Below are 23,749 nucleotides of genomic sequence, written 5' to 3'. Positions count from 1 at the left end.
CCACACAGCAGCATGTGGGACAAGGAGAGTGGGTGCACGTGTGTGCAACAGGCATCCCCAAAATATGATCCCCACTTTGAAAAACGAGATTTCTTTCAAAATCACACCACTTCTTTTGCTTTTCCCACTGCTGAAACAGGTATATCAGGAAAGGGCACTTGAAAACAACAAAAAAAGAGAGTAGTATTCTACATTCAGATAAATTTATATTTCTGCCATAAAACTTTAAAAGCCAACAGGAGGTTTTCAACACAGAGCTTTGTCAAGGATCCCCAAAACACACTGTCACCATTACGCACAGGTTTACAGGACACTGGTCTATTTTACAATCTTGTAATCATTTTCTTTGGACTTTTTTTCCCCCCCCCCCTTTCCTTACACGTTCAATTTCCAGGAACAATTTTGCAGAGGAGCACAGAAAAACAAGTCTGTAAGGGACCTGACTCTGAAAGCAGGTGTTTCTTGCCCTCTGGAGAGTATTTGCCAGTCAAACAACAACAACAACAAAAGACTTGCTATTGAAAATCCTCCCACAAACATCTAAATCAAGTGTTTTGAATCTGCCTGGGAGCTAACCTGATTAAGATGCTGCTTGCTTAGTTCCCTCGGATGACAGTGTAGACAGCAATTTAAGGGCTGCAGCCTTGACAGTGCCACGGAAACGAAGGGCTGTGAGTGAAAACACGGGATTAGGTAACGAGCAACCCACGGCAGCATCCAAGAGACCATGAAAAGCTTGAACCAAGGAAGCTGCCCACTCAAAAGAGCCAAAAATACAAACGCTGCTTCCAAATCAAAGCCTGCAATCTCAATTAGCCCGTTTAGTTAAAAGGACGATCAGGTTTGTGGTTGGTAGTAACATCATACCCCATGTGTAAGGCCTCATTTTCATCAAACAAGCTCTAGGTTATGGACTATAAACACAAGGTTGCCTACAAGCCATCTGTGCCCCACACCAGTCTGTCCCAGCGTGAGGCTGGACACTGGCTCTGGGCTCGGAGGGGGCAGTTGGAGGGGGTCAGGTTGGAAGAGGTGCAGAGGTTCAATTCCTGTAAGACGGAGCGGGGCTGGCCTGGCAGGGGTGTCCCTCAGCCCGAGTCCATGGTGAAGAGCTGGATGTCACGGGGGTTCCAGTACAGGGCCACGGCAGAGTTGTACACCAGGGACCACACGTAGGGGATGAAGAACTCCTCAGGCTGCTCCTCCTCCACGTACTTGAACTTCAGCTCAGGGAACTTCTGCAACAAGAAGTCAGAGTCCAGTGAGGGAAGGTTTGCATGTCAGCTTGCATACACACAGCCCACATAAACACTGAAGAAAGAGGTTTGGTGAAAAAAATAATGGAAGGAACTAAACCATTAGAACCTAAGAAAAATATTTATAGGATAAAGAGATCATTTATAATTTCTTCTTTGAATCAAATGCTACATTAGCATATTGTATTCAAGCCTTTTACTGTTGGTCACAATCCATTTGTCTGTTAACAGACTAAACACGTGAATCCTTTACAAACAAAAAGGTCTTAAGGAAAACTCATTTTCAGCAGCCCCCAAAAGCCTTCTTGCTTGTGCATGTACAGACCTATCTATTGCATTTTTCCTTAAAAATGTTTTGTGATTAATTGTACTTGGCTTCTTTGCAGGAGAATCCTCTGAAAAGGCTGAAAGAATAAACACAGTTTGTGATATCATAGGATCACAGAATATCCCAAGTTGGAAAGGAACCCCAAGGATCCTCCGGTCCAGCTCCTGGCCTTGCACAGACACCCCAACAATCCCACCCTGTGCATCCCTGGGAGTGTATCCAAACTGTCCAAGAGCTCTGGCAGCCTCGGGAATGTCACCATTCCCTGGGGAGCCTGGGCAGTGCCAGCACCCTCTGGGGGAAGAACCTTGCCCTGATATCCCACCTGAACCTCCCTGGCACAGCTCCAGCCATTCTCTGAGTCCTGTCCCTAGTCACCAGACAGAAGAGACAGACATGCTGCAACCTTAAGTTCCCATTTTTCTCATTTTTTCCCTCCCAAAGCAGTGCACACTGCAAACCCACCAGGTTCACTCTTGGTAAGAATGTATTTTGGAAAGAGCTGAGTCTACTTTTGTACTCTGCTCTTCACTTTATCCACTTCTAAATGTTGCCTGTGTCTGAGCTTGGCAGAGTCTCAGGCAAAAGCCGCATTACAATGATCACTGGGGTAAGATAAAACATGACCCATTTTATTATTTATAAGGCTGTGGCTAAGACTAAGAATAAACGCTACCGTGTGACATGATCAGAACAAGCACAGCAATGGCTAAGGAGCCTCTTTGCCCATTAATAATGAAGGGATTCCCTATCCTAGTTCTTGAGCTCAGTGTCCTGTTTCCTTGCCTTAAGGGTACAAAAATTCTGGCTGGATCAGTCTCCTTTGAAGGGGCACTTCTTGGACCCTGAGTTTTCAGGGTTAGGTACTTAACTTCTCTGCTCCCATGTTATTTGTATTCTTGGAGTCAGAAAACATGGGAACTTGCAGAAAAGCTGTTGAAATCATGGATGTGGTACCTGGGGACAAGGGATAGTGGTGGCCTTGGAAGCACTGGGACAACAGCTGGACTCCAAGATCTTGGAGGCCTTTTCCAACCTAAAGGATGCTGCACTATCTCTGTTCAAGGAAGTGATGCAGCTAAAAGGCAAGGTTGCTAAAGGCTTTTCTGAATCTAACGCCTGTTGAGTTCAAAGCTCAGAATCAAAAAGGTACATCAGCAAATTTAATTTCCTGTGTCAGACATTCAGTTTGTGGTAGAGAACACTCCCACAGCCATTTTGTGCATCTAAACCACTTTCTACCACCTCTCTACCACCTCTCTTTTCCAGGTCAGTTTTGACCAGCTGTTTAATCTTCTGCATCACTTTGGTTTTCTCATTCTTAGGTACCTTACACCCATACTCACCCCCATCTCGCACTTCCAATCCCCCAGCCTACTGCCAGCTCCCTTCCACTACATCCTTATCCTCTCTCTTTAGCAGACTTTCCTCTTTTGTACTCACTCAACCTTTTTCTCATCAGCCTTGTGAGACCCTTCTTTTCATTGACATTCTCTATCCCTTCCCAACTCAGTTCCAAGTTCTCAAGCTGTCCCCTCTGTCACCCCCCAACTAAGCCCTCATGTATATTTTCATTAGTATTTATTTTTTAAAAAAACTGACATTCTACTCTGCTTATCCTCAGTGTAATCTTCCCCACTTCCTTCCAAAACTTCCTGGCTTGTGGTCAGTGTAGACAGGAGCACGTTCTGTGCAGCACTGCATCAGCAGAATGAATGGTTCAACCTCGCGATTACACCATGGCAACACTTCCAGACAGAGGAAAGTCTTACACAGCTGCCACTCTTCGCCCCAGGGGTGGCTGCACACCAGGGATGCAGCCCATGGTAGCCCTTCTGGGAGGAAAGTAAGGGGAAAGTGATTAGACATGCTAATTTGAGTTGAATTAAACACAGGCAACTTTTTATTTCCCCACCTTTAGGTCACAGATGTAGCTACTGGTTTTGCAAACATTAGTGGCAGTAGCCTGGGATCATTCTTGGGTGCTTGTGCAGCTTAAGCCTTAAAAGGATGCAGCTTAAGCTGCATCTTCAGCCTTAAAACAGTCGGCAAAATTACATCAGAAATTCCAAAACCTGCATCTGAGATGCTCAGGTCTTACTATCCCATTATCTCTCAGCTGGAAGGGCAGTATAAAACAGCTCAGGTAGCATTCATATTTTCAGGCAATAAGCCATGCATTGATTTTATTATTCAGCCTCTCTTCAGGCTGATCGATGTTGCCATTTATTGTGATCGTACCGTAGCAATTTAATAATCAATTTCAGATTAAAGGCTGTAACTCACTGCAGTCAGCCTGGACTCTCTGACACTCAACATGTGCTTTGAACAGCCTGTGGGGGTATCTTGGAAATGCAGAAAAGGAGAATGAGATTTTTAAGGAGAGCAGTAATACACCCTGCCACTACATATACACAATTTTGATTGAGTCTATATAAAAAGAATGTAGATAATGGCAGGAGCAATGGATGGTCCACCTGAACAGCAGGCTCAGGACAGCTCAAGGCATTGCTGATGAGACATGAAAAATTAGAATTCCAGGCCAGCAATTCAAACCCACATTCTTTACGTGACTGCAGTGACCCACAGCTGTGTGCTGGCCATGTTTTCTCATTCATTTAAAATGAGAAATCCTAGAGGCCCAGCATGGAGAGAACTGCACCAGCATCTTTGGGGTGTGGATGTAGCACTTGGGAATATGGTTTATTAGTGAACACAGTGCTGCTGAGTTAATGTTTGAACTCAATGATCTCAGAGGGCTTTTCCAACCTCAATGATTCTAAGATGTAACTTGCAAGATGAACTGTGGCAGCCATTCACTATTGCGATAAAAAACTACCCACACTGTTTCACTAGCAGGGTGTTCGCTGAAAACAGAACTTGTTAACAAACAAAATTATCAAAAGTTTCTTCTTTATGAGAGTGACTTTGTAACTACTTGTAACAGCAGGATTTAAACACCATGTAAAAAGCTTGATTGATGCCAAAAAGCTTAAAGGTTTATAAAAAGCTTTTCAAGGTTTTCAGGTGACAGTCCAAGGAATGTTTACATTCATATTTGTGCCATTTGTCTGCTGTATGTCCTGATTCAAATGAGAGATCCGGATCACCTGTGTGATCCTGGGCACTGCATGTGCTGCAGACATAAAGGTGACACTGTAAACCAATCAGGCCACATGGGTCTCAGGGCACTGCCAGTAATAATCCAGCCAGCACTGCTTTATCATGGTTAACAAATTTCCCAAAGTGGCACAAACCTGCAGTGCACTAAACTATTTTCTTCTGCCTTGCTGCTGTTGTGCCCAGCTGACTCCTGGAAAGACACTGGTACTGTAGCTGGTGACACTCCAATGAACCTCATTTGTAGCACCACTTAAAAAGAGAGACCATGCTAATGCATCTTAAATGGCAATCTTAATGACAGAGGAAAAGCTCTGGCATGGGATGAATCATCCCTTTTTTTCCTTCACTGCCCTGTTTCTTTGGATGGATGGTGTTGAAAGATGGAGCCCCTCTGCTCTGGAGCCAGCCTGGGAGAGCTGGGGCTGCTCCCCTGCACAAGAGAAGGCTCCAGGGAGAGCTGAGAGCCCCTGGCAGGGCCTAAAGGGGCTCCAGGAGAGCTGCCCAGGGACTGGGGACAAGGCCTGCAGGGACAGCAGCCAGGCAATGGCTTCCCAGTGCCAGAGGGCAGGCCCAGCTGGGATATTGGGAAGGAATTGCTGGCTGGGAGGGTGGGCAGGCCCTGGCACAGGGTGCCCAGAGCAGCTGGGGCTGGCCCTGGATCCCTGCAGTGTCCAAGGCCAGGCTGGACAGGGCTTGGAGCAGCCTGGGACACTGGAAGGTGTCCCTGCCCATGGCAGGGGGAGGTATGAGATCAGCTTTAAGGTCTCTCCCAGCCCAAACCCCTTTTTGATCAATGTTCACTATTTAAGTTACCAAACTCCTTGCCTTGACATAAACAGGTCCATTGGAGCCATTATTTGCATTTCTTCCCACCCCTTACAGAGACAGACAACCCCAGATAGTTTAAAATAAACCAGCCTGAGAAAGTCCTTGAAAATGTAAGAGACAGAGGTGACATTACGGTTTGAACGGCACAGTTTAAATACAGACACCACTTATCAGCTCCGGTGAATCACCCCACCACATCACCCTATCTTGTTTTCTTCTGCCAGACAAAGCAGAAGTCAGATTTAGTGGTTGGGACGAGGGTACAAACGAGACAGACCGAGAACTTTGCAGACTGTCTGCATTGTCAATCACATGGTTTGATGAAAAACCACGGGAAGTCTGATGAACAGACACAGAACTGAACTGCAGTAACTCCCCCATCAGAGAAGTTCAACAACACTGGGGAGTTGGGTTTTGGTGGGGTTTTTTTTTGTTTTTCTTTGGTTTTTTTTTTTTTTTGTGGGGGGGGTTGTTTTTTTTTTTCTTTTTTGTTTGGTTTTTTTTCAGTTAACGTTGAGGAAGAGAACATCACGGCCAGCGAGCAGCACCTGGCCCTGCTCCAGGCAGCGCAGCAGCATCTGAGCTACAAGGCTTGAGCCATACATTAAATAAAACATCTACCTCCCTCCAAACGAACCCTCAGAGCTGTTCAGGCTACAGCATTATGTCAGTGGATGATCTCCACTCAGATAATGCAGACAAGGGCAGATGGAGCTGCTTTAAGGGAAATGTCTTTGCTTCTTCCCTGATCTAAATGTTCTGCTGGATGAAAAGCAGCATTCATCAAAGATACGGGGCAGTCACTATGGAAAATAAAGAAATTAAAGAGCTGGATTAATAAAGAACTGGAGAACTCTCTTTTCCTCGAGTTCTGGTTAGAAACTCTGGTTTCTGAAACAGCAATCATGCACGAATCAGTATTTTCAAAAGCAGGTGATTCTTTGAGTAGAGAAATGCTGTTTTCAAAGGAGTCTGAACACATTTGAGAGTCAAATTCATGTGAACTTTACATCAATCCAAAGCTTCAAAGTCTTTCTGAAAATGGGATTTCTCTGTGTTTGAAAAGCTTACCATGAATCCTGTTTGGTAACCTAATGACCTGATGGCAAATTATGTGTTTCATATTGTTTCAGCTAAATATAGCAGTATTGCCTGCAGAGCATCTGTAGGATTGGACCTCATTAGCAAAATACATCAAATGGCAAAGTAAAAAAAGAGGGCTCAGGTTCAGCACTGTACCCAGCCTCTATTATAGTGTCTATAATGAATATTTACCCCAGCAAGGATTGTCCCTAACACCTGCCTTGCAACAAACATACCAATCTGTGAGGATTTTGGGCAGAGGAATGACACCTGCACTTGTCTGCCAAGTCTTCAACACCACTTGGAAATCTAGTCCCCAAAATACAAATCTAAGTCAAATTAATGGCCAAGGATCTCGAAAACAACTCAACAATCATGCCTGGTACACTGTTCATGGCATGGATACACAGGTACATATGGAAACATTGATATATTTGGGTTTTATATAAATAAATGGACTTGAGTTCTTTAACAGACCACAATTTGAGGAAGAAAATATCTTAGTGCTTGCTCCAAGATACCGACAGTGTGAATTTTTGCAATTACTTGATTCTTGTGGGGCGGTAAGGCCGTTTCATCTTTCTCGGGTTCTCTTCATGTCTGCGGTGCCTCTCTTGGGCTTCAGACAGAAAGTCTCTGTGGCTTTGGTGAAGTATCAGTATGGGCTACACCACACCTGCCTGATACCATCTTTTTTCTCCTCCTCGGGCTCATAGCATAGAGGATGATGGTGAGGAGATGAAGGAAGCAAACAGGAAATGTGCTAGACTGAGTGTGAGACACACATCTTGTTCAGAGATCGGCCTAAGGAATAGGTGCAAACAGAAAGACGGTGAAGAAAATGGGGGTTCAGGAAGGGAGGTTGAAAAAGAAATAGAAAACTCAAGCTAAGTTCAAGAGGTTCAAAACAACCTGTGCACAAGCTAAATATAATAAGTATATTAGATATTATTTAATAAATAAATATTAAATACAGTATTATTTATAATAAAAATAGAATTATGAAGCTTTAAGCAACTACACAAGCTGTAGTAGACAAGAACATTGTTCCCAGGGAGTAAAACTCCATAACCAGGAAACCCCACATGCTAATGGGTCACAATCTTCCAGGTCCAGGAGGATAGGGGAGTTCATCTACAGAGAGTGAACTGTTTGAGCAAGTTTCACTGATATGTGATTTCTGTTTTCAGATCTCTTTGAGGAAAGCTTTGTACAACCACAGCTGCAGGAAAATAAATGCTCAGCAGTGAATTTTCAGTGTCAGATGTGAACTACTGCCAGAGAAGCAGACGTGCCTCTGGTCAGAGTTCAGCAATTACTAATTTTTTTATAGAGTACTGAGAAGCCAGGTCATTTTCAGAAAAATCAATCAAACAGCTCTGCCTAGATAATTATTGGTAGAAACACAATGATTTAAATGAATTAAATATTTGTGGCAAACCTGCCAGGGCACAAAGCTTTGCAGGGCTCTGTCTGGGATAGAATGGCAAATAATGAGAGCTTTAAAGTCCTAGAAATTCAAAGATGCAAACACAAATACACTTGTTTCTCTTCCTTCCAGGAAAGGAATATTGCTGATAAATGTCAATAGCCCCAAATTGTGCCATTTTTGTCCTCATACCAGGCTGTTAATTTGTACAGATTCTAGAAGCTCTGTATAAATGTATATATCTGAACTTAGGACAACGCCAGGTACCCATTTCAGGATCTATTTGGTCCACAGCAGAAACACCTGGACTTTGGGCTACTTCTAGACAGCACAGAAAATAAAATGGACCACTGGTCAGCAGCTATAAGGACAGCCTGGGAGAGCTGGGGCTGCTCCCCTGCACAAGAGAAGGCTCCAGGGAGAGCTGAGAGCCCCTGGCAGGGCCTAAAGGGGCTCCAGGAGAGCTGCCCAGGGACTGGGGACAAGGCCTGCAGGGACAGCAGCCAGGCAATGGCTTCCCAGTGCCAGAGGGCAGGCCCAGCTGGGATATTGGGAAGGAATTGCTGGCTGGGAGGGTGGGCAGGCCCTGGCACAGGGTGCCCAGAGCAGCTGGGGCTGGCCCTGGATCCCTGCAGTGTCCAAGGCCAGGCTGGACAGGGCTTGGAGCAGCCTGGGACACTGGAAGGTGTCCCTGCCCATGGCAGGGGACTGGAATGTGATGAGCTTTAAGCTACCTTCCAATTTAAACTATTCTAGGATTCTGTGAAAATCCCTTAATCCCTTAGTTTGAGAAAAAACAGGATCCCTTCTCAGCTTCAGAGATCCTGTGTCTACCTGAAGAAAATTTGGAATGGGAGGAAAAGATTACCAAGAAGAAAGACTGAACCCAACCTACATATGACACACTGTTAAGTATCATTACTCTCTACATACATTTTATGCATTATACATTTATAGTCACAGTTCAAGGATTTACAGCTCTAATTAGAATTTGCTTGCCCTGTCAGGATTGTTGTCTATGCCATGTTGTCTAGATGGACACAGATCTTTCCAGAACATTTCCAAAAGGACTGCTTATCAGCCAGGAACCAGACTTGTTGTCAGACCATGGAGACAGAAAACAACAGGAACACTACATTTGCAACACCACAGAAAATACAATACATTTTGGCTTTACCAAATAAAAAGAGAAAGAGATTGATGTATGTAATTACACTTGAAGCATGAGGATGAAGGCAGGATGTGTAAATGAGGTACCATCAACAAAAAAAAGAACTTTCATGCACTTCACGGCTTAACGTGAAAGAACAGTAATTCTCAGAAAATACAGTGGCCTTACAGAAGAAAGAACAGAGATTTGAGCAAAAAATGAGCAACCTCAAAATGACAGCAATTCAAACAAAGGGTGTTTTTTACATTGAAAAAAAAAACCTAACCAAGAAGAGAGTTAAACACATGGAATGAACAAAGCTACTGACCCAAGTGACAAAAACAGTTCTGATTCTGACCTCGCTCGAGCACTTGTTATGTACATACACTGACCACTCAGATAAATAAGTAAAATCCTTTGTATGCTTTTGAATTTAGGGAATTAAAATCTGAAAAACAGAATAATCCCTGAACCCATTTCTCAGTGGCATTAAAGGCCACCAAAGCACAAATGGGGATGAGTCTATTAACTCACAAAACTTTTATGGATATGAAGTGGACATGTAAGCCTTTCCTACCACGGGATTTGCAGAAAATGCACATTTCATAACAGTAGTCCCTATTTTTACCACTGGTAAGGAAGATGCAAATGAGCTTAAGCCCTGGCTTCCTGTGCTTCAGCTTGCAAGCCATCCTTCTCTAGATTAATGTGCAAGGCTTTACACAACCATGAAAAACAGTATGTTTTCAGAAAACATTTCTGTTAAAACTGAAGTGAGTTTAGAAATCACTCATTCACTCACACCTTTATATAGAAGACTCATAGACCTGCTAACAAAAGGTTACAAGATTAGAACTAGATTTTGGATGCCTCAACTCACACTTAAGACCACAATGCTTTAACAGTACCCTCAAAGAAGGGCTCAGAAATACGTAAATTTCCAAAGTCTTCAGAATTAAACCCTACACCTTATGCAGACTTTCCAAACCCCAAAATGCCACTTTGTTTGCCAAAAAAATTCAAGGCTGAATTCTTTCTTTCTAGAATTTCGTGAGTGAGATTTGAGCAACCTGGAAGGTGTCACTGCCCATGGCAGGGGGTTGGAAGAAGCTGAGCTTTAAGGCCCCTTCCAGTTGAAAATATTCAGTGATTTTATGATTCTATGAATTCTGCCACTTTTCAAGTGTGCAAAAGGTGAAGTTTAGTAAATTGGCAGCAATGAATCAGTTGGGAACATCTCATGAGGAACAACTCTTTGAAAGTCTCAAATTGGGCAAAAGCTCAAGTTGACCTAAGTCCATATATGCCCATGCACTGTTTGGATGACTCTGCACAAGACAGAAAGTGCATTTATAAAGTCTAGGAAGCAAGAGAAGGCAAGGGAAGATCAGTTCTGCAGTCAACCAGATCTGGAGAGGATAACCATCTGTGGAGAGATTTAAAAGCTGTGTGGATGTGGCTCTTGGGAACATGGGTCAGAGGTGGTGCGATGGATTGGCATTTCTTGGCCCCATGTTGGGCAAAGAAAAAAGTGGAGTGGGGAGAAAAGGTTTCTGGAGGTTTTATTCTGGTTTCTTATTCTTGTAGTTCTGTTAATTAACTCTCTTTATTCCTTTTAAGTTTTAAGCCCGTTTTGCCCTTCTCCTAATCCGTATCTCACAGCAAGAAATGAGTTAAGTATTCTAGTGATTTTTTAGCTAGTGCTAAAACCATGACAGGTGGCTTTGGCAGTGCTGGGGGAATAGTTGGACTTGATGGTCTTAGAGGACTTTTCCAACCCCATTGATTTTGGGATTCTGTGATCTGTGAGATCCTGAAATGCTTTGCTCCTTCCCAAAAAAACTCATGGTGCTCTCAGACCCCAGTATCACCTGGTCAGTGGGAAAACCCTTATATAACCCTTATATAAAACAAAAAAGGCCTTTTATGGTTCATGACTTGCCAAAGATCAAAGTAATTCTTCCCAAGCAATTTGATTATTTGCAACAATGTGGAAGAACTCAAAGAGGATGAGGTAGGGGTGGGAAAGGCAAAGTCTCCTCTTAGAGATATTGCAAGTGAAGGCAGTAGAGAAAAACTAAGTTGTGTATGTGGACAAAGTCTGCTTCAATTTCTGGATAAAAATGACAGATCTATATTCCTTTCATCAGCCTTTTTTAAAAACAAAGCCAATACTATAAATGTCCAACAATATTCCACTTTTCATGTCAGAAGCAACCATCTGCTAATTATTTTCTGAAAAGCAAGTTACACACTTTAAGTCTGATATAATTTATTAAACTTTTTTAACAATAAAAAAGGCCTATGAACTGTACAAATTAAGGAAGCTTATGGAGAAAATAACCCCGCTGAATAATGCATGTACACTAATATGTGTAGCTATATATTAAAAGACACGGAGAATCTGCTCTAGATGAATCTTAGAGCCAATTATATATTTTACATTTCAAGCAGCGAGTGCTACTGTTTAAACCAGAGCAGTTGTTTTGACTTTGATAGCAGACTAGTCTAAAATACAAGGAATGTTGTTTATCATGGAAATGCTTTGTGCTCCAGATAACATCACGGGATGGCTGCCCCACCTAGGCTACGGCACCATCCCACCGTCCTGAAACAAACTCCAGATAAACCTCTCCTGCTGCCCGACTTCTACTCCCACCAAAGATACAACTGTTGGGCAGACAAAACTCTTGCCACGGTGTGTGCCACACAATCAGCAACACAAAACAAGCAGAAGGTGCTGGATACATGTGTGACAATGAAAGAAACTACTGAACTTTAAGAACACGACTCACAGTTTTGTGCTTTGGTAAGGCACTGGAGCCTTGCTCACTCTGGCAGTCTGCCTTGATGCCAGAGGGATGCACCTTGGGAGTCCTGTATGGACAATGTACATATTCTGACACAGTTATATATAAATCCCTCCCTACCCCCCTTATAGGACTTGTCATAAGCAGGGTTAGATTTTTCTTCCTCCACCCTGGAGACGGAGCTGGAGATTTGGTCATCTGACTCAGTCTCACACTGTGATTGCTGATGGAGACTGTGACCCATCCATGGAGTTTCCAGCACTCACCTCTGCTCTTCAACATCTGAGCTGGGAAGGGACTGAAGCACAATGACGGTATAAACTCCACTCATTTCACAGTTTTAGGATTTTTCCTTTTGCAAACTACTATATGACCCTTCTCTGCTCAATACAGTCTTGGGATAATCCAGCAGAACCACAAGGGATTGAGAGGTCAAAATGCTGTTTTCATCTGCCTGTTTCTTTCACCCCGAATCTAGAGTTACTACCATGTCAGAGTTGTTTTGTTTTTTTCATTTATTTGTGTAGAACATATTCCCCCAACACAAAAGGTGGCAGGAGAAGAGCACAGTGATTCAGTTTGCATACTTTTCCAGTGATGAGGTCCCAGACATGCTTTCACTACATACTGGTTCAATGCTGCCTCCAAAACATCCCACCAAGCCAAAAAGAACATTCCTTTGGACAACTGGGACTACGCTCCCCTCCGTTATCACTGTACAAGGGCTGATGCACTGCCTAGGCCTTGGCTTCATGTATCAACCAGAGAGACATGCTCCATTCTCCCAGCTGAGCTTAACACCTCTGATTTGCATCCTGGGGGCTGACATTTACAGCACGTTTCCTGGTGTGGAGGGCTCCTGGAAGGTCATTAGACAAAGTTTTGAGTTTTCCTTCACAGCAGCCACAGAGCCGAGGCCTGTGCCGACATCCTGCCCCGGTCCCTCCCACCCAGCACGGCGGTGGGGCTGCATGCCAAGCCCAAACATCCTCCCCCGGCCCCAGCGCCCACGGAGGAAGACCTCCTTTTGATTTTGTACTTTTTAATCTGAGAGAGCCAGGCCTGTAAATATTACAAAAAATTATAACAATGACTTAAGAACAGAGACAGACTCGCTGTCACCAACTGTTAACTCTCAGATCAGGGCAGCCTAGGAAGTGGACCCTTATCTGCCTGAAGCTCAGGACGTGCTGACTAACACCCTATTGAGTCTGCAGACCTTTGGCTCCCTGATCTCCCCAAACTGGAAAATGTACACCCCAGTGGACATACTCCCTTCTTAAGTATTTCAAGCCTCTGCAAAAAGACAGACTGTGCTGCGAGATGAGCAGTGCTGCCCTGCTGCATGCAGGAAATCCCATTTATTTGTCTTGAGGAGTGAAATGTCAAGTGACATTTCCAGCCATAGCATGCAGTGCCAGACTGCAGCCTTATCTCTGGCAGGACTGCCAGCCGAGGAGCTGGTGCCAAATGTGTACGTTTACACAGTTATTTTGTGAACGTGGACTTCACAGCTTTACAAAAAAAAGTTGCCCTAATGCTAAGAGTTCTGTGAAGACAAATCAAAATCAGGGGAAGGGGGTGCTGTTAAGTTGACCTCAATGAATAACCAGGACGCCTTTTCTGAAATGGATTTTTAGGTTGCTCATTCTATGCTGTATTTTATTCTATATTCCATTATATTCATGAAGGCTGTGATAACAAGTTCAAATTAGGTATTGAAAACTTGCCTTTATCAATGATAGAGGGACACAGTGTTGTAAGGAGAAAGGGTAAGTATGAGCACGACAAGGATTCCTTCAAGGTACAGAGACATCTTTACAAATCTTGACCCCGGCCAACTGGGCAATCTCCTTGATTGTCTCAGTACAGGGACTCAGGAGCTGATGGCAACCAAAAGGGATCTGTAAGCTTGTTATTATCATGTAGCCACCAGTTAAAAAAGTAGTACTCTCCTATAGTGAAATTGTGGTTTTTTCTTAATGCAAACAACTATCTCAATCTGAAAAAGGGCCCCAAGTGAACTGGTGTTTCAATAATGAATGAAAATTACTTGTTTTTTCTGTTCCACTGTGCTTCAGATGCAGCATTTCCAGATTTGTTTGCCTTCATTGATACCTCACTTATTAAGACTTATTCTGGTAAAAACTGTCTTTAGGACATGAATCAAACATTTCTAGAGAACTCCCCACCTCAGGCTTGGGAATTCTTTCATAAATGCTATTATGTTCCTTTGTTATTGAGCATATCTGCCCCCTTCCTCCCTGTGCATTCAGGCCAGGATTGTTTACCCTGGTGACAACAATCAGGCTTTGCTGGTCTTAGCTTAGGGGGATGGAGCTTGGCAAGTCCTGGTGGGGCAGATAAGCACCAGGAATTCAAATAAAGTTTTGCTGTCTGACTCTGTGCTTAGAACTACAAGGCACCACTTGGATCTCAGGAGTTTCACATTAAGGACAACATGTAAGTTTAAGTCCTGTGCTCTCCTCCCACTCCACAGACACAAAATTTCCTTCTATGTTTTGGAGCTGCCAGTCTCCTGTAGACTCGAGGGACCTTCCCTCCACGAACTGTCCAGAACTATCCAGCCTCTGGTGTCCTATCTATAAAAACAATCTTTGATGTTGTTTTTGATAGCTCACATGCTGCAGTGAAGGAAGGGAAATCTTCCTTGTGGAGCTTTGGATGCTGAGCTACAGCATCACCAAGATGGGAAATTCTCACCCCACTGCTACACTGTCTGTCCTCAAGCCCCAGCTCATGAGCCACAGGTTGGTTGCTCTCCCCACAGTTTAAACATCAGAGGAATGGCTTTAAACTGCCAGAGGGCAGGGTTAGATGGGATATTGGGAAGAAATTCTTGGCTGTGAGGGTGGTGAGGCCCTGGCACAGGTTGCCCAGTGCAGCTGCAGCTGCCCCTTCCTTGGAGGAGTTTAAAAGCCATGTGGCTGTGGCTCTTGGGGGATCATGGGCAAGTGGTGGCCTTGGCAGTGCTGGGGAATGCTTGGACTCGATGGTCTAAGAGGGCTTTTCCAACTTATAGGGCAAGGAGAAAACCCAGGTAGAAAGGTGCATAGTAGGGTTTGTTAAGGCACAAGAGTCAACATGAGGACACAGTCAAGACAAATCAGCCTTTGTTAAACATGTGAGCTCAACAGATTGTGGGTTTAGCATGACAACCTTATCATAAACCCAGCCTAAGTCCACGTGGATTTAAGATTCAATACCATCATCTGATACTCCAGAACATCCACAGCTACAAAAAAGGCAGGGTGGTCTAAACCAGCTGCCCTCCAAATCCCAACACCAGAGTCCTCAGCAGTGATGACGACAGACATGAGAAAACCTCTGCTTGGCCAGGAAAAAGCCATTTCCATCTCTAATCATCCTCAGCAGGAACAAACAGCCTGTAAATCAACTGGAGAAAAGCTCTGCAACTTGTACCAAAGGTTGTGACAAAATTAAACTCTCTATGGGAATGCAGCGGACGCAGCCATCAAGCCTGACAAAATACATATCTTCCTCATTCTCACTTCTTGGTGCAGTTGCTGTAAACATTCAAAACATGCCTCTGATTTATGCATTTAATTAGAAGATATCTGTAACATTCCTGCTGTTTACATTTAACCCAACACTGCAATGAAAGCTGTAATTTTGTCTGGGATTTATATTCTGTACTCAAACTTATTTTGATTCCTTGATTTAAACATACACACGGAAGTGAAAATGTGTCAAAATCATGAAAATGGAAGAGATTATACTCCATTATCTAGTTCATCTGTCATCCAGGGCAGAAATTTTCTGAGGACTGTTTTTCTCAATCTGCCACATGTTGTGGAAACTTAATTCAAAAGAGTAATTCAGAAAAGACAGCTAAACCTTAAAAGTGGAAGAGCAATTGGATCAGTATAATTAGAAGTTACATTATTTTTTTCTCCCTTTATCTTGTATTTAGTTGTCACAACTCATTAAATTTTGCACCTTTTGAGGTAAAGTTGTTGGCCTCTGATACATTATTTTAAATTTTATTTAAAAAGTGTCTAACTTTTTTTTCTTGATGGAAGGGGGATAATGTGGGACTTTGTTAATCAAATAAATGAATAAATTAATTTTAAATGCAACTTTTCATACTTTTCAGATACTCTGCCTACACTGAAGGTTTGCAGTAGAAAAGGAACACAGGTTGGAAACAGCTTTCAACTGAGCAGGGGAAAAAAGGGGTCAGGGCATTTCATTGCAATTTTACTTTATTTTGACCAAAGTTGCAAGATATTTGGAAACAACACGTCATGCAAATGCAGTGCCTTTGGCACTGGACTTTTCATTGGACTCACAACAACTCCATATGCAACGGAGCAAGGGGAGGCTGCACAACACATGTGAAGCAGATTTAGTCACAGCAAAAAACATAATAAAAGTATAGGGAGGCTTTCTAGGGAGGGAAACTTGCGGAATGTTATTTAGCTTGAGCAATTGTACAGCTCTGAAGTGAGCAGGGGCTGGGCTCTGGCTGGGAGCCGTCCTGTAAGATGTGTTGGACAGGGAGTTTTGGGCTGCTCATGAGTGTGGGGCTCCTGCCAATCTCCTGCAAAGCCAAAGCTCTGCAGCTTTGGGCAGGGAAGCTCCTCTGTGCTCTCTTTCAGAAAAATGGGATCATCCTTGAAGGTTAACAGAGTTCAAATGATGTGGCAGGCCAGCAGTTAGCAGAATGGAAGTAGCTTTGAAAAACGTTCACATGCAGAAAGTTGTTTAGCCAGGTCAGAGCTCTGTTGCCATGGGGAGCAACTTGGAAAGTCTCATACTGCTTTCCCATCCTCCTGTTTCTCTAGAGCTCGCTTTCTGCCCTGTACTAGGTATCCCTTTGTCATAGCAGCTTCCTTAAACCAGTAAAATCAGTCAACCTAATGTATCTGGTGTCAAACAGTAGCTACACAAAGACAGACTCTTTCATATTAGAATCTGTGTGAAGTTTAAATCCTGCTCCAAGTCTCTTACTTGTGCCCTTCCTTCCTACAAAGTAAGAGAATCAGAGATTTGTAGAATGGTTTGGATTGTAAGGGACTTGAAAGATCATCCCATATCCCCTGCCATGGGCAGGGACACCTTCCACTGTCCCAGGCTGTTCCGAGCCCTGTCCCACCTGGCCTTGGACACTTCCAGGGATCCAGCTGCTCTGGGAAACTTTGTGCCAGGCCCTCAGCACCCTCACAGTCAAGAATTCCTCCTTAATATCTAGTCTACATTAATTCAAATTACCTTCTCTTTCTAAGTGCCACTGAAAACCTGAATTTTGGGACTACTTTTTTATTTTTAAATTGCACACCTAAGTTGGAATAGATGCACGGACAGCTGATGCAGTGTCTTGAGAGCTCACATGAAAAAAATCAGAGCTTATTGCTACCCTCTCTGGTTATTTCACATTGCAATGAAAGGCCAAGTCTTCAGCTTGTATAAAGAAATATTAGACTGATCTCTTTTGGCAATCCAGGCTCCCTTTCATAACTGGGGTTTGTATGTCATCTCCCGACCCTTCCTGTCCAGAAAACTTGCAGAGCACCTAACATCAGCCCCTCAACCATTTACTGCCTTGTGCAAGGATGCTCTGCCATGTGGGCAGCAACAGGATGGTGTACATTCCTCATCATGGATGACAGAAAATGTCACCAGTTACGTTATTCTCCTGCAAAACTTCACTCCTAATAACAATGGTTTCTGCTCATCACAGCCCAACAGCATCCTCATGGCTGAGAACCAGCTGGAGCACCTTTCACTGGATGTAAGATGAAGATGCTGAAAGGGTCCCACTCATCCTGACTGTCACCAGTAGAGCACAATCAGATTCTTCTGATCCAAGGAAGAAGATCTTTTCAGTAGACTTCCTTTGTGTCCCTTACAGAAATATTTTTCTGCTCTCTACAGGTAGCATAAAGAATTACATAATTATTTCACAGTCATAGAATCCCAGAATGGTGTGGGAGGGACCTTCAAAGCTCATCCAGTGCCACCCTTTGCCATGGGCAGGGACACTTTCCACTATCCCAGGCCCACCCAACCTGGCCTTGGACACTTCCAGGGATGGAGCATTCTTCATCTCCTGGGCTATGTGTACCAGTATTTTACCACCACTGTCATAAAAAGTTTCTTCCTTATACCTTACTCTACCTTTAGTTTAAAACTTTTACCTTTGTCTTGAGCAGAAAAAGAAACAAAACCTCCTTTAACACCTCTTGTTATAAGACACTATTTCATCTTCTAAGGCTTTTGCATGTAACTGCATGAATTTTCATCTGTTGCCTTAATGGGAGCTAGTTAATTACAACCCACAGAGTGCCACAGCCAAGGCTGAGGCATTATTCAGCTCAGCTGGGTACAGGGCTGTGACTGCAGAGCAGCAAAGGGAACTCAAGTGATGGCAAGGTGAAGACAACAATGGGAGAGAAAGAGCAAACTTCTGCACTCCTGATCAACCTGCTGCTGGTATTGGTTTATTTTCCCTTTTCCATTTTTATTGGTTTGAAAAATTAAGTCTCAGAAACACAGCAGGTTTTACTGTATTAATGTTTTTACATTTGCATTTATACAATTCAATTTTTACTGTTACCTAGTCCTGGCTGGACAGGTAGGACCTTGTTGTCTGCACAAGACATTTACACGTTTTTGTTTAAACTTCTTTTCTTAAACTGGTTTGGGATAGCAAAATACTGCCCAGCCTTCTGCAGGAGACTGACCTGCATAACAGTATTATGGGACAGCTCTTTGGAAGCAGCTATGGCAACTCCAGGATAAGGTAATTTCATTCCAGTGCAATTGTTGAGCTTTGCAAAGAAAACAGTGACTTGGGAATGAAGTGACTGAATCCAGAATACAGTTTCCAGAAGGTAACTGGAATCATCTTCAGGGGTGGAGGGGACAGACATTAAGCCTCCACGTAAATATTAGTCTCCACGCAGAGAGCAGCTTGGGAATAGGAGTGTCCTGTGCTAGCCCACCCTTCATCCTCATCTTGGCCAATGCACCTCATTCCTGAACTGCAGAATCACTCTACTCCAGTCACTCACCCAAGCACCACCCTCCCAAGCTACCTTGGATTCTTGTGCAATCTCTGATGTATTCCTTCATCCTGGAATGAAATGTGGTTCCCCGGATTTCAGTAAGATAAATAAGCCTTCTGTATGAACAGGATGCATCTTTCCTAGAGAACTGTAACTTAACTACAAGTAAGATACAAAGGAGAATAAAAATAGATAATATATTTTATTTTAAAACTACAACTGTCACCACAACCCTGATGCCAGTGAAACCTTCACCAGTGCTTCTGAGAACTTTACACGTAAGGTTTTGCTACATTATATTTGCATTTATATGATTTATATAAGTTTTACTACCTTTTACTTCAAAATAGTCTATTTTCAGCCAGTCCTTCATATTGTATGTATTCAAGAAAATTAAGATTTTAAGCAAGCACTGAAGAAAGGCAAATCTCTTGCTCAGATTTCCCAGAGAAGCTGTGGCTGCCCCTGGATCCCTGGAGTGTCCAAGGCCAGGTTGGATGGGGTTGGAGCAAACTGGGACAGTGGAAGGTGTCCCTGCCCATGGCAGGGGGTGGCACTGGATGGGCTTTAAGCCCTTTTAACTCAAACCACTGGTTTGGTTCTAAACCCAAACCATGGTTCTAAACTATTTGGAGATTCCCCAGATGATAGTAAAGGTCTTTTGGGATGGTGACAAATTCACTCATTTTTCAACACATAATGCAAGCAGATTTCAGTGTTACTGGCACTCTAGTGGCCTTCATCATCATCAGCCTCTCACTGAGAGAATGAGGAATCTCCCTCCAAACATGCATACACCTTAGCCATTGTGACTTTCCTGGTTCACAGTGGAAAGGACCAACATTCTGAGATCCACACACTACTTTGAAACCGACAATTATATTTACACTACTAAACCACAACTTTTTTAAAAGCAAGGAATGCTAAATTTGTAATATTTTTTGACATTAACTTGAGCTGCAGACACAGCTTGGAAAACATCTGAGTTTTACAAGCCTCAGTTATGTCAGTAATGAGGCCAAATCACCCAGCTATCCTCCCCTGCAGTGGCTCAGGCTTGAAGGATGCAGGCCAGGAGCAAGGTCCCTTGCTGGCACCAGCCCCAGCAACGCCAACCACGTCTCAGAGAGCAGCAGATGAGGCTTACATGGTGCTTTCACAGGTTGTGGACGAGCTGTTTTCAGCCACTTTTTGTTTATGGAACAAAGGATCACATATTGCCATGAAGCTAAATGGGCTAAGAGAGCTCTAAATACTTCCACAGTGATTTGCTCATAATAAAAAGGAGAAAAAGCACTCTACCATATTAGACTGCAAAAATTCTGTTTACGGGATTTTTGTATAAGAAGCAATGAAATTAAGTGAGGCTGCATTACTTGGTACTGCTATCAATTAATGCAGCAACCACTTCCAGACATAATAATTACCATATGTGCACTGTGCTTTACCTCTGGGCTTCGTAATTTCATACATGGGAGGTTACAACTATTGATTGCATTAAAACAGACTGATGTGTTACAAGAGACATCGTTGCACAAACTGAAATGATTCAAGTGGTACAGGAACAGACACCTGCATCCACCAGCAGACAACCTGCAAATGGTCACTTCTCCATCCCCTCTTAGACACTATGTGTGACACAGAAACAGTATTGCAAAAGGAGTGAGCTTAGCTGACTAGGGATAAAATTAGGGAGTCTTAAGAGACAGATGTTGACCACTGGAGAAATGAAAAAACCCCAGGAGTACCTCCTATCAATATAAATATATTAATAAAACCAAAATGGCTCTTTGTCTCTCAATGCAACTTGCACAATTGAGAATTTGCTCATTTTTAGGTTGAGTATTAGGAAAAACTTCTTGACAGAGAGGGTAGAGCAGCCTGTCAGAGCTGCCCAGGGCAGAGATGGAGTCCCCATCCCTGGAGGGGTTTAAGACCTGCGTGGATGTGGCACCTGGGGACATGGGTTAGTGGTGGCCTTGGCAATGCTGGGGGAACAGCAGGACTTGATGTTCTTAGAGGGCTTTTCCAATCCAGATTGTTCTGTGATTGACAACCAGCTCTGCCCCGAAAACTTCAGAGCAACCTGGAGTCTGGCAAGTCACAAAAAAATATGCATTTGCATTTTTAGAAGTGCCTTTTATTTTTTTTAAAGTTTGTTGAAAACTTGATCCATAATGAAAGACAATGACTTTCAAATAGCATCTAAAAAGAGTGGTGTTTACCTTGCCATTACACAGCTGGGTTTGTAACTATATGCAAAACCAGAAAAACACTCAGAAAGAACTGCACTTGGTTTTTCTTGTTGTCATCCTATATACATAATTAAAGACATATTTCTATTCAATTCTGGTTAAGCTCCTACAAGTTATGTATAAGCTATACATACAACTTAGGCTTTAAAGCCTCCCTTAAACAACAAAGCATTGTTTATGTTTTAAATAAATTTTAATTTTCACTCTTCTAATTCAGAAGACATTTTTTAAGCAATAACACACTGAATTCAGTAGGCAAATCTCCCATTAACATAATTCAATTGCTCTAAAATAATATTATAAAGACAGTGGTAACTGTGATGCAAAGAGCTAAATTTAATAGGCAAAATTATCCTACATTAGCAGTGTATTTATAAAGGGTGAGAGTGTGTCAGCAATTTCCAGAAACCTTTAAAAGCAGGAAGGAACCTGGCTTTTTTTTTTTTTTTTTTTTAGCAAAAGCACTAAAAACAAGTATCAGGCACAAAGAGTTAACACATTCTTCCTACTTCTGAGAGCAAGAACGGGCCGATTTCGTCAGTGAGGTTTGGCAGCGCGCGAAATCCTGTAACCAATTCCATTTCCTGATAAATGAACGGTCCGCAGGGGAAAGTCAGCCAGAGGCTTTGGGAACTGCCGAGCGCTCAGACATGACCGAGAGGCTCCTGGAAGGAGCCAGACTGTCTCTTTGCTTATCGCCGCCCAGCCGAGCGGCACCAGCGCAACGCCGGTGCTGCCAGACTGCGCTGCAAGCCCAGGCTGCGGCACAGCCGCTTCAGCTGCACGTGAGACCCCCAGAAAATCAGAAAATACACCAGCCCCAGCACATGCCTGACATCAGGCTCTAGGAACTCTGAGAACACATGGCCATGTAATACAGGCGTTGGGATGGGACTTGTAACAGTCCGCACTGTTTATGTGTTTCAGAGCCAAGTGCTAGGAGTGACTCGGTATTCTGGAGTTGAGGATCTCGCCCCCACCCTTCCAACAGGAAAAAGCCAAATACAGAATGATAAATCATTCATTATTGGTTAGATTTTGGCATCAGTGAGGCTCTGAAGGAGGGATTTTCAATTGGAGCTATAGAGTGCATCGCCTCAAGAACTGAATGTCACTCTCAAGTTCTAAACCATTCTTTGTTTTGCGCTACCAATTAATTTTTTTTAGTTATCTTCATAAATGTGACCAACAGTCTTACTGAATGTTACCAGTAAATATCAGCTCTAATAGCAAAATGAGAAATGTGCTTCACCACAAGATCAGCCCTGAGTTTCTGATCTATTTAAATACCAATTTTTCAGACAGAGTTAACCTGGATGTTTGTTCACTTTCATATGATTACAAATCAATTCACAATTCCAACATTTTTACAGGAAATTCAAGTAGCTTGACACACACAGAATTGAACTTTACAAAGTCTAAAATCTGAGCTTGTAAAAAAAAAAAAAAATACTGCCAGTCTGATGACCCCTGAAGGGAAGTTAAAAGAAAAAAAAAAAAAAAAAAAGCTCAAATAATAACTTCAGGCCCTTCATTACCAAAATCCTGGGTAAGTTTTCAAGTGGCTTGCAGGCTTATAATAGCAACGATGTCTGCAATTGATTAGCTCCCCCAGCACAACCAGATGTCTCGGTGACAGGGAGAAAGTACTGTGGGTTTGGAGTTTACTGGGATGCACAATATCCCACCACTGAAAAACAAAATAATAAATGGAAAGGTGGGGAAGCTAAAGAAATATGTTTGTTCTCAATGTTTCTGAATCCAGTTTTACTGCATGTAAAATCCCAGGATAAATTCTATCTTGCTCCCCAAAAAAATGCCACAGACTTGGTTGAGTCTGTCCCTTATCACAGCATCACTACTCACTCCTTTTCTGGGATATTGGGTGCTTTCTGCTCACAGCTGTGACAAATACAAACTAACAGCATAAAAGAATGACAGTTCTCTACATTCTCTATCTGCACAGGTTTGCAAACAAGGTACGTGGCCTTGGAGGAACACCAGAGCGCTGTTTCAGACATAACACCCACATGTAGACCAAACAAACTCCCCATTCCTGCCGCTCCTTCCCTGACTTTAACTCATGTTAATTAATGCATGCTTTAAACCTCAAAGGAGAAAAGTGGTGGGAATACCTGAAGGAGATACAAAAAGATCTGCTATTCTTTGGAGCATTTTGAGATTCACAACATAACTGATCCTTTTTGGGCTGCTGCTATGCTTCTACCAAATATTGTGATGACTCCATGCACAGCATTGCATTACAAGCAAGGAACACTGCAGCAAGAAAATGTCTTCTTCCTGCTTTTCAGGACGTGGCATTAAAGTGGAGGGTAACATTGCAGGTATGGAGTGCCACAGGCTGGCTGACTTAAACAAAGCCCAGCACTGAAGCATTAGTATTTTTATCATAGAATTGCAGAACGTTGCAAGGG

At 43.0% G+C, this 23,749-nt stretch overlaps 1 protein-coding gene across 5 annotated transcripts in view; it reads right to left on the bottom strand.

The window, feature by feature from the left end:
• Nucleotides 1-363: 363 nt before the first annotated feature.
• Nucleotides 364-23,749, bottom strand: part of DYM (dymeclin) — a 211,596-nt gene continuing 188,210 nt past the window's right edge. For all 5 annotated transcript variants that reach the window (XM_058827192.1, XM_058827194.1, XM_058827193.1 and 2 more), the window contains one exon: nt 364-1,238. In XM_058827192.1, the coding sequence (XP_058683175.1) occupies nt 1,089-1,238 (150 nt within the window). In that variant the 3' untranslated portion in view covers nt 364-1,088. The remainder of the gene's footprint in view (nt 1,239-23,749) is intronic.

This window comes from Poecile atricapillus, chromosome Z (genome assembly GCF_030490865.1).
Source record: "Poecile atricapillus isolate bPoeAtr1 chromosome Z, bPoeAtr1.hap1, whole genome shotgun sequence".
Lineage (NCBI taxonomy): Eukaryota > Metazoa > Chordata > Aves > Passeriformes > Paridae > Poecile > Poecile atricapillus.
Note: the sequence above shows the minus strand (reverse complement) of the source record. Positions and strands in the feature narration are given on the sequence as shown.